This window comes from Marmota monax, unplaced genomic scaffold, assembly GCF_021218885.2.
Source record: "Marmota monax isolate L192 unplaced genomic scaffold, Marmota_monax_Labrador192_F-V1.1 WCK01_AAM20220418_F8-fsc00044, whole genome shotgun sequence".
In the NCBI taxonomy this organism is placed as follows: Eukaryota; Metazoa; Chordata; class Mammalia; order Rodentia; family Sciuridae; genus Marmota; species Marmota monax.
The window spans coordinates 6656249-6671103 of NW_026695198.1; the positions used below are offsets into that span (position 1 = coordinate 6656249).

Here is a 14855-nt window from a genome sequence, read left to right on the forward strand (position 1 = left end):
AGCCCCAAAGGAGCAGGACACCAATTTATATTGGCTTTACGTTCATTTCTCAGCTTTTGCACCATTTTTTAATAGCAGTCACAAACTGAAGGCCTTCAGCTAAAAGCATTTGTGAACTTGGGTATTTTTGCCTTTCACTTTTTAAAAATTTATTTGCTACTAATATTTAAAAGCTAGGAGTTTTGCCCTCCCTTCTTTCCTTTCTTCTTCTTCTGGTTTTAGTTCTTTTGTTTGTTTTGTTTTGTTTTGTACTGGGGATTAAACCCCAGGGTCAGTTTTACCGCTGAGCTACGTCCCTATCCCTTTGAGACAGGGTCTCACTAAGTTGCCTAGCCTGGAATCAAACTTGCAATCCTCTGACCTCAGCCTCTTTAGTAGTTGGGATTACAGTTGTCTCCACACCTGGCGAGAATTTTATTTTTGACATCCATATTTTCTTGAAAAAATATGACCAGACTGCCTTCGTCACTGTCTTCCATGCTCCCAACTGTCTCCATGCACTCAAGCTTGAGGCCAATAATTCTCCCTCATTCTACTCACACAGCAGTTTTTCATTCACCCTACACCCCTCAAATTAACCAGCCAGGTTCTTGGAGGTCTTTGAGTTTATAACTCCTGTCTTTAATTGTAGATATGATAATAGCAACTAAAACTTCACAGTGCTTAACAGGGCTAGACAATTTCCCAAGTATTTAAAATGCACTAACTCATTTAATCTTCAAAGTAACTGACAGGTGCCAGGCACGGTGGCTCATGCCTGTAATCCCAGCCGCTGGGGAGGCTGAGGCAAGAGGATCGCGAGTTCAAAGCCAGCCTCAGCAAAAGCAAGGCACTAAGCAGCTCAGTGAGACCCTGTCTCTAAATAAAATACAAAATAGGCCTGGGGATGTGGCTCAGTGGTCGAGTACTTCTGAGTTCAAACCTGAATTCAATTTCCAGTACTCCCCCAACCCCAACCCCAAAATCACAAAATAACAGGTGAACACAATCTGAATCCCCATTTCACAGTTTCAGAAGCTGAGACAGAAATGTGGACAACTTGCACAAGACCACACACTTGGTAGGAATGACTGTAGACAGAGGATAACTGGCTCAGAGTCTAAGCTTTCTTTTTCACATGGTAGCAGGCTTCCTCTAACTGATGTCTTTACAGTTAATCGCCTTTGGAAGTACCTAGTGGGTGCTGCTCTTTGAAACACCTAGGGAGTACACTTTAGATAGAGACTGGACCTTACTTAGTTAGCATTTTATTTAATGTCATGTTGGTTGAATAGACAAGTTGCCCTTTCTCTAAGGCTTTACTGCTATCTGCCAGAAAGCTGTGGATACAAAATGACAAATGAATGGTTCTGCATTTAAAGGCACCTCTAGAGCTGTCTACACAGCCATATGCAGTGGCCCTAGGCTTGAGAATGTCTTGCTATTTTTACAGTTAAGACTTACTTCATATTTGCATGCATATAAGATTAACCAAAAAAAAATGTTTTGCAATAATAAAGATCTATGAATCATACATGCAATTTTCTATGCAACTTGGACTTTTCATTATTAAGAATTATTTCATGATTAGGACAGAAAAATTTAGAGTGATGATATTAAACATTAATATCTCCAAATTCCAGGAGCTATTTCCCTCTGCCCAAGAACAAACTTGAAAACTCTGACAGCTGTTCGGTCTTCCACAGACATGATGCAATCACAAAAACTTCATCTTTGCCCAAGGAAAGCCCTTGGAATTGCATGGTCTTTCAGCATCCCCTCCCCTTCTTGTAACATAAAGCTTGAAAGAGATTTGCTCTACTAATTCTTTCATAGATATATTTAACCTAAGTATCAATTATACTGCTCTTATCCCAATATTAATAACAATGAGATAGGATTTGAATTCAGATTTGTTTGACTCCTAAATTCTGGTTTATTCTACCATTCTACAATGCCTCCTAAATACTAAATGCTAAATTAGTCTTGTAGCTGCTCAGCAAGTCTACTAAGCATTGAGAGCTATGCTGGACCATTTGCAGAACTGTTTGGGGCAGATAGTGATAAAGTACTGGAAGTGAGGACATCACACTCCTAGGAAGCAGAGAGCAAACCACATAATCAAATGGAACTACATTCTTGAAGTTAAATTCATTCTTTCCAAATGGGACGGACATCCAATTAAGAGTCCCAAAGATTTAGGAGATGATGATGAAAAGGAATCAATTGAGAGAACCCTTTGGAGAGGAAGGAAAAAGAAATATGAGAATTCTCAGTGGTTAAGTTCTTGAAGATGTTAAGAGAACTGTATCCACGCCAACTCATCATGTCTCACAATTTAAAAGTCTAACAGAGCAGAACTAGGAAGTTATTTGTTAAGTGGGGGGGGGGGACTCTTCCAAGTAAGCGAGCAGGGAGAGTATCAGAAATCCTAAATTAAAAGGAGTTACACTCAGTCCAGCCAAGAAGCAATAGAGCATGGCTGAACAGGGCTTGGGGAGATCTGTGTGAACTTACAGGACCGTGGTCTGCTGTGGTACCTGAGGAATGTGATCCAGCATCAAGTGCATGCAGCGGATGGTGCTCTTAAAGCAAAGGCACCGGCTGGGGCAGGGCAGCACCGGCAGACACCAGCTGGCCAGGAGGAAGCAAGTGGTCCAGCAGAGGAGTCTGGGCTCCATTGCTCCATCCGCGGCTGGACAGCAGCAGCTGCGGCAGCAATAGCAGTGGTGGTGGGGATAGTCGGGGCTGGGCTAAACCAGGCTTGGGAGCAGTGCCTGAAAGCAGCTCCCAGGGAAGAGGCACCCCCTGGCCAATCCAGAAGGAAAGAGATCACATTACGACGCTGAAGGCAGGGGGCGGCTCTAAGCAGAAATCAGACTCCCAAGGACAAGGGGGACTTGTGAGTGCAAGAGGCTCTGTAGGCAGTGTGATGCAAATAAAAACTTTTCCAAAGTTGCTTCCACTGCATTTTTTATGTAAGCCCCAGCCTCTTAGCCCCTAGCTGTACTTTTGAAGTTCAAGTTGATTAATTATTTATTGAATCCAGGCAGAACAGTTTTCCTTCTTTTTATCTGATAACATTACCAAATCCTAAAAGGGCAGGCAGTTCTAATGAGTTGATCTAGGTGCACGAATTCCTACCTTACTGCAAACAGTGCTCTGAAAAACATGGTTTCCCTCCTTTTTCTATATTCTACCCCTAAACCCAACACATTTCACTCACGTAAGATTCAAACTGCCTACTTCAGATTTCTTCAATATTTAATGTTTAAAATTGTATGTTTGAAACCATGATCTTGTATACAGACAACTGGTGGACAAACGTGTAACTATGTAAAGTAGTGCAGGTGCTGGCTGGAGAATGGCTTGTCATTGTCATGCATTTCCAGGAAGTGAGTGGGCCCCTCTTTGAGGATGTCTGGAAGAACAGGATTGATAGTTAAACACTTATACTCTGGGCATTCTGTTAAGCAGATATTAAAAAGGAGTGGGGGGAGTCTTGATTTGATTTTATCTTTAAAGAATTAAAGTTTTCCAACAAATCTCTTTTTAAGAATAGAAATACAAATTAAAACTTGTATGGTCAAACCCAGGTGATCAGACTGGGAATCCAATATAGTAAATGCAGAGTTCTGTCGAGTCTTATCAGTTTTAAGAGGAAAAAATAAATGCATCCTTCCACAATAGTCTTTTCAGGCTGTGTACATTCTACTGTAGGTGAATACTGCCCTCTTTTGGCAAAATGTTCACATCTACATGTGTGATGTTTGGGGGCTTAAAATACAAAAAGACTGAAAGAACCAAACTAATCTATGTGAACAGGATGACTTTTAAATAAACCTTAAGTATGCTTGGCATTTTTCATGTGTTTTATTGTCAAAGTATATCAAAAATTTTTTAAAAAAGCAAATTCCTTTCAACTGTACTCATACAATTACTACGAGAACAATTACTACTTGTCAGTGTTGGATTTGGAAAATGTGAACCAGATGGCAGGTTAGTGCCTTACAATTTCAGCTCAAAAATATAATAAACATTATCTGTACTCAAAAGGTCTTCTTCCAGAAGGATAGATTAAAATCTTTCTAATTTAGAAGCCTATGTTAACATTGAACTGGGGGGAAAAGAACACTGATTACTGACTTTGAGTACAGGGCTTCGGAAGGGTAAGAACAAGCATCACACCATTACATGGCCCTTCAGATAGTACCTTAGGACAACTCTCACCAAAAACAACTAAATGTGTTAGATAAAATATTTAACACGTTTTTGAAAATGCATTTATGTGTCATGATTTAGTTAGCAAGGTGTTTACAAAAGTCCAAAAATGAAGTGAAATGGGAAGCCCATAAGGCTAAGTAAACACTGAAGGCTGGTTCAGTTTGAGGTTATTTGCATAACTAAGTGAAATTAACTTTGGGACTGGAATAGGAGAGGTACTAGGATAGAAACCCCTCTACTAAGCAGGGAGTCTCACCTGGAAAAATCTGTATAGCCCCAGAGCTCTATCTTAAAAATAAACTGGGAACACTTCCCACCCTTGGCCTTGCCCACCCACCTACTCACCCTGACAACACAAGAAAAACTGCCTATTTCAAGGCTTGACAGTGGGGAGGCAGCAAGTAAAATCTCCCTGGAGCTGTCATAACTCCAAAGTAGCCTTCTAGTGCAGTTCTAGATCATCCACTCCACCTGAGTGGTCCAGAAGACCTAACTAAGAATGTAAAGAGTCCCATGGTCAAAGCTGTACAACACAAACTCAGTCAAAACCCACAAACTACAAAAGTTGTAAGTGCTAACCATGGAAACATCATGAGCAGAATTTACACCTGGAATCACACAAGGAATACAAAATAATTAAGTTCCATATGTTTACGTAAGGAGACAAATAGATGAGGATGGTGGGTACATGAGATGAAGAGGATAATCCAATGAAATGAGCCTATTGTACTGACTCCCCACATGCTTACTTTGCCAAAAAGCAATCTGCCTGCAGGCCTTCTGTCCTGGGTGGACAGGAAATATCACATTTCTCAACAGACTGAGGCAAGCAGCTGAAGGTCTGGCAGTCAATGTAGGTAATGAATGATGGGGGTTGAGAAGAGGAGGGCTGGTTATCAAAGAAAAGAGAATGAGTTGCTAATAGCTAACCTTTTCCCTGCACAAGGAATTGCTAAGGATTACCCCAAGCTGCTCCTTCTGGTCTTAGACAAGTACAGAGAAGAAAAGGTGGGAGGTTTGGGAGTCTATAAAAGAGCAAGACACACTCATTCCTGAGTGCAACCACCTCTGGGCCCTCTTCTCTCCAAAGAAGTCTGCTATCCCTGCATTTCTCTCTTTTTAAATGAAACTTACTTTCTATGCGTTTCTTGGGTGTTTAATCTTCAAAACCAGGGGAATGAAGACCAATTCCTGACTGGTATCATTTAGAGAACTGAACACATTAATAAAAACAACCCAGCTGATCTTTAAAAAAAAGCAGAACTAGAAAACAAAACAGATAGTAAAACTCACTTAAAGGGTTTACCAGCAAATTTCAAACAACCTTAAAAGAGAATTGGTGCCAGGTATTGTGTACACAATCATAATCCCAGGGATCCAGGAAGCTGAGGCAGGAGGATTACAAATTCAGACAACTTGGTGAGGCCCTAAGCAACCTAGTGAGACTCTCTCTTAAAATAAAAAATAAAAAAAGGTTAGGGATATGGCTTACTGGTAAAGTGGCCCTGGGTTCAATCCCTCATGCCAAAAATACATAAATACATAAAAGAGAACTGATGATCCATGAATATATCTGAAGAAATGATCTAAAATTCAACGCAGAGAGGAAATGTCAAGATAGTATTTGTAAGGGGGAAAAAAGGTAGCCAAGAATCTCCAGAATTGACAAAAGAGAACAACTCAACACAGCTACAAGACATGTAAATAGCAGGTAGGAAAAATGAAAAGATTCACACGCAGGCACATTATATGAAACTACAAAGGATTAACGATGCAAAGACAAGAATGTTAAGACATCTTTAAAGCAGATACACATGACAGATGACCCCAAAAAGGAAAGACCATCAGTTGACTTAATAACTACAGTGGAAGACAAAATATAGAGAAATCACAAATCCTTTAGAGGAAATGCTGCCAATCTAAAATCTTAAACAATGGACATAGTTTTTAAATGATTTTTTTTTCTGTCAGACAAAACTAAGAGTTTGCAACCATAGTCCTTTGCTAACAGAAACTCAAAAGGTCATACCTTGGGAAAAGGAAATTAGGATGGTCTAAGAGGAGGGAAGAAATAATGAGCAAAAACAGGTGCAAATGGGAGTATATCTAATCTAACATTGGTTAGATAAACAGTAGCAATGGTATGCTATACAGCTTCACATTTTAGAAGTAAAACATGCCAGCACATCATTTTGAGGTGATGACCTCAGAGTTAGTGTCCTATTATTTAAGGTGATTAAATTAAGTGAATGCATTAAAATGTTGTGTAATCACTAATAGCAGGAGGGAAAGTATAACTTCAAAATAAAAATAGAAAAAAAATGAAGAAATAATAATCCAAAGAATATAGAAAAGAAATATAGTAGGCATATAGCTCAATAATTCATTTGATAGTGATATTTAAAGTGAATGTCAATAGAAAGCATCAAGTAAGATTGTACAAATAAATTTTTAAGAAATTCAGCTATCTCTTGTTTATATGAAACATCATCTAAAACATAAGCAACAACAAAAGCTGAAAATAAAATAGTGTACTAGGTATCATTTTGCTATGCCAAGTAGGCACACGCACAAAAACGTACTTAAGTCATATTAGATTTGAACAATACAATTTAAAAATGCACTCAATTGACATTAATAGAACATGACAGTGGGCTGGGTATGTGGCTCAGTAGTGGAGTGTTTGCCTGGCATGCATGAAGTTGAGGGTTTGATCACCAGCACCACAAAAAAACAAAAACCACGACAAAAAAATGACACTGAAAAATTGAAGTACATTTTTAGACCCATCAAGCCATTTATATTAAAAAATTACCATAAGGTTAATAAAACAAGAAATAAGGTTGTTCTTGTTTAAGACATCTATTTAGCACTGTCCTGAAAGTCCCAAACACATCAGGTAAAATAAAAAATCCGCCCCCCCAAAAAAAAACAACACAAAACTGTCTAAAATTTAAAGATATGAGTCTCTGTGTAGAAAACCTAGAAAAGTCACGAGACAAGGATATAAATATTGTACAAAAATCAATAAAAAGTCTAAAATACCATTTTAATAAACAGAACACAAGAATAGCAATAAACCTAACAAAAGACGACAGACCTTAGAGCCTTGGCTCTAAGACCCCAAAGGAATACCATATTCATGTATTCATATCATAAGCTTGGCAAGAGGGGCACAATCTGACCTTTAAATTCAATATTATTCCAAGGTAATCCCAAAAATGTTGTGTATATGTGTAATCTGAAAAGCTGTTCATAAAATTACATGAAAGTCTACTGGTTCAAGAATAACCGAGAAATGCCTGGAACATAAGTTGAAGAGACTTAGCTTAGTATATCAAGAATTAGGGTAAATCTATAGTAAATAAAACTGTGTGGTTTAGCAGAGGGATATATAAACTAATAAAATAAAAAAGAAAGCTATATACGAGCACAAATACATGAAAACTTAATTTGTGATCAAGTTACCACTGTAGATCACAGGAGAGGAAAAAGTCTTTAAAAATTGGTCATGAAACAATTGATCAAACAAGTGAAAAAAATAATAATCAAACTGGACCATATTTCTGACCAAAGATCAATATCCCAGGTATATTGTGGATTCAAATGTGAAAGGAAAAAAAATCATAAAAACTTCTGCAAGAAAATATATAATATTTTCACGATCTTTGTATTGAAGGTGTAAAAGATGAATTTGAAACTTAAAACTGAAAATGGCACCAACAGGGGGAACTGTAAAATGAAGTTCTCTGAAAAAGCTGCATGTCTATTAAAAGCTCCTGCAGACTACTTGACCCTGCCTAAGCAGAACGCTGCAGACACAGGTAATGTCGTAACTTGAGAGACTATTATCTCAGCCTTTCTCAGACCCTTTGATAGCCACTTACCTTCACTTCTGCATCAGGTGTAACCTTCTGATGACTATTATGTAACTTCTCAGAATGTGTCACTAAGCTTAGCAGACCTCTAGCCTGCAGCAGGCCTAAAGCTAAGACAGTGTAACATCTGAAACCTACAGAAGAGAGATCCCCCCTTGCCATAAGCCCACCTACCTGATGCTCCCACACTTGATCACCAAATGCACTGATTTATGACTTTGATTCTGTGATTATCATAAATCACATAACCTCTTCCACAGTGGTACATGCCATTCAGGGTAACTTGAGTCCATGGTCACTCGTATTTGGCTCAGAATAAACCATATTTCCAACACACATAACTGACAATGGAATAATACCAAGGCTACAAATAGAACTCCTATAAGTTAGTCTTTAAAAAGAAACTACCCATGAAAAAAACGTATAAGACTTGACTGACAAAGTTTTCCTTTTTCAGAAAGGAAACCTAAAATCAAAACAATACTTGAAATTATTTAAAAAATAAAAACTCATTACCTAATAAGTAACAAAGTCCCTGTAAGATATTTCACACTACTCAACAGGCAAAAAATTATAAGTGTATATAGGTGAGGATGTGGTATAACCAAAAAATCTAAACATAGCTGGATAGAACATACATTGTTCATTATTTTGGAAAACAAATCTGTACCATCTGGGTAAAAGTGAATATAAGTATGTTCTATAATCTAGTAGTAATTCTATCCCTAGATGTACAATCTAAGAAAAAACTCCCACAGCCACTATACATGTAGAATGTTCATAGTAAACTATTTGCAGGAACAAAAAAATGTCCATCAAAGAATAAATTATGAACTGTTAGTGTAACACAACTGCATACAACATAAATTAACCTCAGAAAAGTAGCAAGGAGTGAATAAGAGAGCCACAGAAGAATATATACATACAGTATGAATATAGCCACATATGAAGCCAAATAATATATAGGTTGTGTAAATACAAGCCAGTGGCAAAATAACAGCAAAAAGCAAGGTCAGAAAAAACAGAGTTACCCTGAGGGATAAATCTCATTTAATCCCTGAGAAGGGAGGGATTGAGATTGGGAAGGGGCACACAGACGTTGGTTATGCTAATAGTCCAACCTTACAGTATGTACACATGCACCTACACTGAACTTATTCCTGGTACTTTACATGTATTTTATAAAAAGACTTTATATACATGAGTATTTTATTAAAATAATTTTTATAAAACTACATCTTTAGCTGAACATGGTGGCTCACGCCTGTAAACCCAGCAGCTTGGGAGGCAGAGGCAGGAGGATAGAGTTCAAAGCCAGCCAAAGCAAAAGCGAGGTGCTAAGAAACTCAGTGAGACCCTGTCTCTAAATACAATACAAAATAGGGCTGGGTATATGGCTCAGTGGGTTGAGTGCCCTTGAGTTTAATCCCTGTTACCCTGCCACCCACAACCAAAAAAAAACTACATCCTTCAGAGCTGGCAATAGGCACAAAGAAGTTTGAACAAAGATGTTCAAACACGGACCACCATAAACCATAATTCACCTACATCCACAGGTATATTGAGATCATCTAAATTCATAAGTTTTTTAAAAAGAAAGAAAGAAATGCCAGGCCACTAGAAAATGATGCTTAATTATATGTGATTTTTTATTTAAAATGACTTTCCAAGTCTTCCAATGATTCAACAGGCTTTGTTTCAATTTTATTATCTCAAACAGCTAGAAATCAATATGCTTTTTGTATTTTATTGTAATCACTATGTATGCTATTTTAGTTTTTTTCATTAATATCAGAACCACATGTATCAACCAGTAAGCAGTACAGATTTAAATTAGCTTCTCAGTAGTTATGGTATCATTGCCAGATTCTTGGGATTTCGCTAATGCTGAATACTATTTCAAGCCCTTTCTCCAACTAGCTATATAACTAGCAAAACATGCCACCACTCTAGGCCTACTTTCTCATTTGCAAAATCAAATGCCTCATTTATCTATAAAATTCCATGATATTCCCCATCACATTCATTTTCTATTTCATCTTCATTTGCTACTTCTCTACTGATAAAAGCATAATTTTCTATAATCAAGTAAATATGAATTCATTAAAAACACAAACCCAAAATATTCTTATTCCAATATATTTGCATAATAGATAAGAAGGCTCTCACTTGAATTTTCATATTTTATTTCTGCCTCTTTATTTAAAGTCAACGATAAAAGTCATACCTGTAAAATAAATGCATTTAAGAACACAAAAGATACAGTTCAATGACCAAAAAAATAAGCAGTGATCATGAAAATCTACTATACATTTTGCTAAGGTCAACAGAATGAAAGACAATATGAAAATGTCCATCTTCAAATATATCCTTAACAAAAATTTTACCAAATGGGTAAGAGCATCAACAACAACAACAACAAAAAAAAATGTGTATTTTTACGCATCTGGCACCAGCTCAAATAACAATTTTTTTAAAAAATGGGAGTAGGGAATTAGACAAGATGAAAACTCTTCCTAGGTTTTCTAGATAAAAATATGTGGGTACCAGGAATTCATGATTAAACTTCTGAAACAACTCAAGAATTAAATGAATATTTGTAACAGATAACAAAAGCATAAAACTGATTCTTTTTCTTAGAAATGAGATGGGGAATTTCTTAATAAAAGTTTAATAATTATCTAAGAAAAAATTTAGAGTCCCCCATTCCATTTCCCAGCCATGAGTATAAAACGAATACCTTCCAAGAAATTTTCTTTCACATTACTAAAATGATTGGGGGCAATTTTGTGTCTAGATCATTTCAAACAATTGCTTGTTATTGTTTTTGTGGTTCTGAGCACAGAACCCAGGGCTTCACACATGCTAGTCAAGGGGTCCACCACTGAGTTAGGTACCCACCCCAAACAAGTGTTTTAGATATGTGGAATTACTACAGCTAAGATTTTTGAAAACAATATTTGAATCTTAGTAAAGAGATAACAGTCTTTCACTATACAATGATTTGAGTTTCCATAAGAAAATCTGAGCAACTGTTTTAATATGATGCTGGTGGTAATAAATGGCAATTTCAAATTTTTCCCTTTAAAAAATACATGATCCATGTTAACACTAAGTAGTAAATATATTACATTGTACATTTTAACAAGGAATGAGTGTTTCTGAGCCTTAATAGGAAAAAAAAATCCTAATAACGGCATTAATTACCTGTTTTGTCACTGATACACTATGTAGCTTAAGTATGCAACATTAAGCAAAAATGAATATATAATTTTACCAAAGAAACAGAAAAATATGGGAAGAAGTTGAATGCACATGGTGTAGGTCCCAAAGATTACACTATGATTCTGAACCAGATTTTTAACACAAATGTGTCTACATACAAGTTCTGTGAATATTTCTTACACTAGAAAGATCCAAAGCAAATATAGGCAAGTTTATCCCTATCTTGTAAAGTTAAATATACAGATAGGCTAGAAGTCCCATTTGCTAAAGTGCATCAGCTGACCACATCTGCTCTGGCCCTGCTATTCGGAGCTATCTGAGAAAGTGGTGATCACTCGTGCTTACTTATTCACTCTTTTCTCTATGCTATTATAGTCAGAGAGGATGATAGATTTTTTTTTTAAACCAAATACTTTGTACAGTGAACTACAGAAAAACAATCCTAAATATACTACCTTTGAAAATTCTGAGTTAAGATAACCTCGTTATTTTTAAATACTGAAAATGTAAAGGGTCCATACAAATTGAGTTGTATTAAGTATATACTTTCTACTTTAATATTCACTTGCTGTGCTCTTAAAATCTCTATAAGAGAAGCAGGTATTTTCCCCATGTCTTTTGGCAATAAATTCAAAAGTAAAAGCTGCAGGGCTGTAAAATTTCATGAAATTTGTGGGTTTTTTAAAGCTAAATTACTCAATATCTTGTATTATTATTGCACTCATATATTGCCCGGAACATATCTACAGCAACTCAGCAACAGTGATTGCAACAAAAGTAAGGTAAATAGGCCTACAAAGCATTTGATTTCCTTATTAGATAAGAAAGTTTTCATAGAGGAAATGCAAACAACTGCAATTCAAATCAGATTATATATGCTTAACAATTACTTATATAAAATTAAATCTAACCCTCACCTCTACAAATCTGTAGGGAATCAGAAAAGGACTTATATTACACAAAGTCTTGACTATTGCTGCATTCCTCTTTGAAATCACTGAGTTAAAACAGCATTTTCCCAAGATTTAAAGAAAAATAGATTTTTATAAAAGAGTTTCTTTTTCATCACTGAATACATCATCTTTGTTACTAAGAGAAACAAGTTATATTTTTTTCCACTATGATTCACTCTGATGAAACAAATAATTCTCTTTCTTTTAACTCCTAATAAACACTACATTTTCAAGACTAAAGGAATCATCAGTAGGCATTCTTTTTGATATAAGTTATTTGTCTCTAAAATATGTCAAGTAAGCTTTCAAAGACTCAGGGAGGGGCAGCTTCATGATTTTTTCCCTCAGTAAATTCTGTGGTGGCTCCTCTGGCTTCATGGCTTCATTATGATCTTTCTCATCCTCTTCTTTGTTATCTTCTTCCATTTTTTCATCCTCCTCACTGTCTAAAGGCTGAGGAATGAGCTGATTACCCACAAACACATAAGTGTTGATTCTCTGTTTAACTCGCTTTCTTTTCCTCTTAGGTGGAGCCCTTTGAGGAATCCCCTTGGCCTGTATCTCATCATTTATGAAATTTCTAAGTGTGCGCCGAATGTAAATACGAGCCAAGTCCTGTAGATTCCTGACAGCACAGGGAGCTAAAAACAAACAAAAAGCACAAAAAAGAAAACATTATACATTTGTTAATTTCTACATAAAACACATTTTTCTAGCAAATTTTAAAAAAAGCAAAAACTATTAAAACTGAGTTTTGGGGTACGTATTACATTCTAGGTACAAGGAAAGTGGCAATGGAGAGAGGTTAAAAGCATGAGGGTATGTGGTGTTGCCATGTGTATACATAAAGGTCCTCTGAAAGGATAAACAAAAGGTTAGAAACAGGGTAAGTGAGAACAAAGTGATAAAGTGACAAGAACAGGAAAGAGACTTTACCCATGGTGACATTTGTATCACATGAAAAGGACCAACTGGTCACAAAACTCAAAAGCAGCATTTGAATAGTTGCCTCTGTCTGTACTGTAAAGCTATCACACTCACATAAGCTTCTACCTTCTGTGAATCACCAAGTAGACCTACTCCATGGCAAGTAGATGTTATGCTGTGAATAACATTAGCAGCTCAAACACCACAGACAGTTTTTAAGTTACTGATTTTTACGTCATACAGTTGGTACAATCTCATGTCTGCTTCACTCCTATCTCCCTTAGTACACATACTCTTCTAGAGAATGAATATTTTAGCCTGTTCCCAGTACTTTAGAGAAATAAATTTTCTATGCCCCACTTGAAACTGGTGTCTCCTACTTTCCAACCTTATGGAAACAAAACTATTACCAAGGATCCTTCTCCAAAGTCTAAAAATAAATAAAACATAATCCTGGGGCTGGGAAAACATAATCCTGGGGATGGGGTTGTAGCTCTAGAGCACTTGCCTCACATGTGTGAGGCACTGGGTTCAATCCTCAGCACCACATAATAAATAAATAAATAAAGATACTGGGTCCATCCACCAAAACTAGACAGTGGCAGAAGCAGGATTTGAACTCGGATTCATTTACGTTGTTTCAACCTCCATTTCATATAGTAGTGGGCAGGTCCAGACCAGTAGTGTAAATCAGTTTCTAGCTGAACATGCTCAGTGTGATGCTTTGGAATTATTTGTATTTCAGGTTTCATAGAGAGTTGGAAAAAGAGCTAAAGAGAAGTTTATAATGGGTAGTAGAGGTATGTGCTACAAGATCTTTGAATTACCCTTTAAAGTCTCTTACCACAAAGTTCAATTTAAAAAAAAATTCTTATTTACTACTTCACAGTGTGTCTGATAGAGTATAAATCTGACGACTTCCCCCCACCAAATTCCATTTTATAAAAAAAAAAAAAATTAAAAAATCATAATCCTGTTCATTTCAGCAGCATTACAAACCATTTACTTTCATTATCTCTTCATTCTTGGTACTCTTTTCTGGACACCCTTTTTCTGAACTTTTTGGTTCTAAAGTCTAAAATTCTGCCTATTTTAGATATTGCCATCTTTCCCTTAACCTGTGAGCTCCAGAAGAGAGGAATTATAACTGTCAGCTTCCCATGTTCTCCTCAAGGACCTGTAGGTTTTGGGTCCTGCATAGCGTGTCACCCTGCCCAGGGATCACAATGTACTTCCTGTTTTTCTCACTAACCACAGTGGTCAGATTTACATTCTATCATCTATCAGATACACTGTGAAGTAGTAAATAAGAATTTTTTTTTAATTGAACTTTGTGATACGAGACTTTAAAAGGTAATTCCAAGATCTTGTAGCACACACCTACTGTCCATTATAAACCTCTCTTTAGCTCTTTTTCCAACCCTCTATGAAACCTGAAATGCAAATAATTCCAAAGCATCACATTGAGCATATTCAGCTGGAAACTGGTCTGGACCTGCCCACTACTATATGGAATGGAGATTGAAAAAACATAAACGAATCCGAGTTCAAATCCTGCTTCTGCCACTGCCTAGTTTTGTGAATGTGGTCATTCCTTTTATGTTAAAATGTGTAAAATCAGCCTGCTTTGCTACCCTTCTACAATTGTTGACTGTTATTCAATATTCAC

The 14855-nt window shown here is 36.6% G+C and overlaps 2 protein-coding genes across 5 annotated transcripts in view; both read right to left on the reverse strand.

Moving 5' to 3' along the window:
* Pxdnl (peroxidasin like) overlaps positions 1–2895 on the reverse strand; it is a 471071-nt gene extending 468176 nt beyond the window's left edge. The window contains exon 1 of the mRNA XM_058573993.1: positions 2497–2895. Within this exon, the coding sequence (XP_058429976.1) occupies positions 2497–2660 (164 nt within the window). The 5' untranslated portion in view covers positions 2661–2895. The remainder of the gene's footprint in view (positions 1–2496) is intronic.
* A 6811-nt stretch (positions 2896–9706) lies between these two features.
* Pcmtd1 (protein-L-isoaspartate (D-aspartate) O-methyltransferase domain containing 1) overlaps positions 9707–14855 on the reverse strand; it is a 77476-nt gene continuing 72327 nt past the window's right edge. For all 4 annotated transcript variants that reach the window (XM_058573994.1, XM_046428483.2, XM_046428485.2 and 1 more), the window contains one exon: positions 9707–12900. In XM_058573994.1, coding sequence (XP_058429977.1) covers positions 12533–12900 — 368 coding nt within the window. In that variant the 3' untranslated portion in view covers positions 9707–12532. The remainder of the gene's footprint in view (positions 12901–14855) is intronic.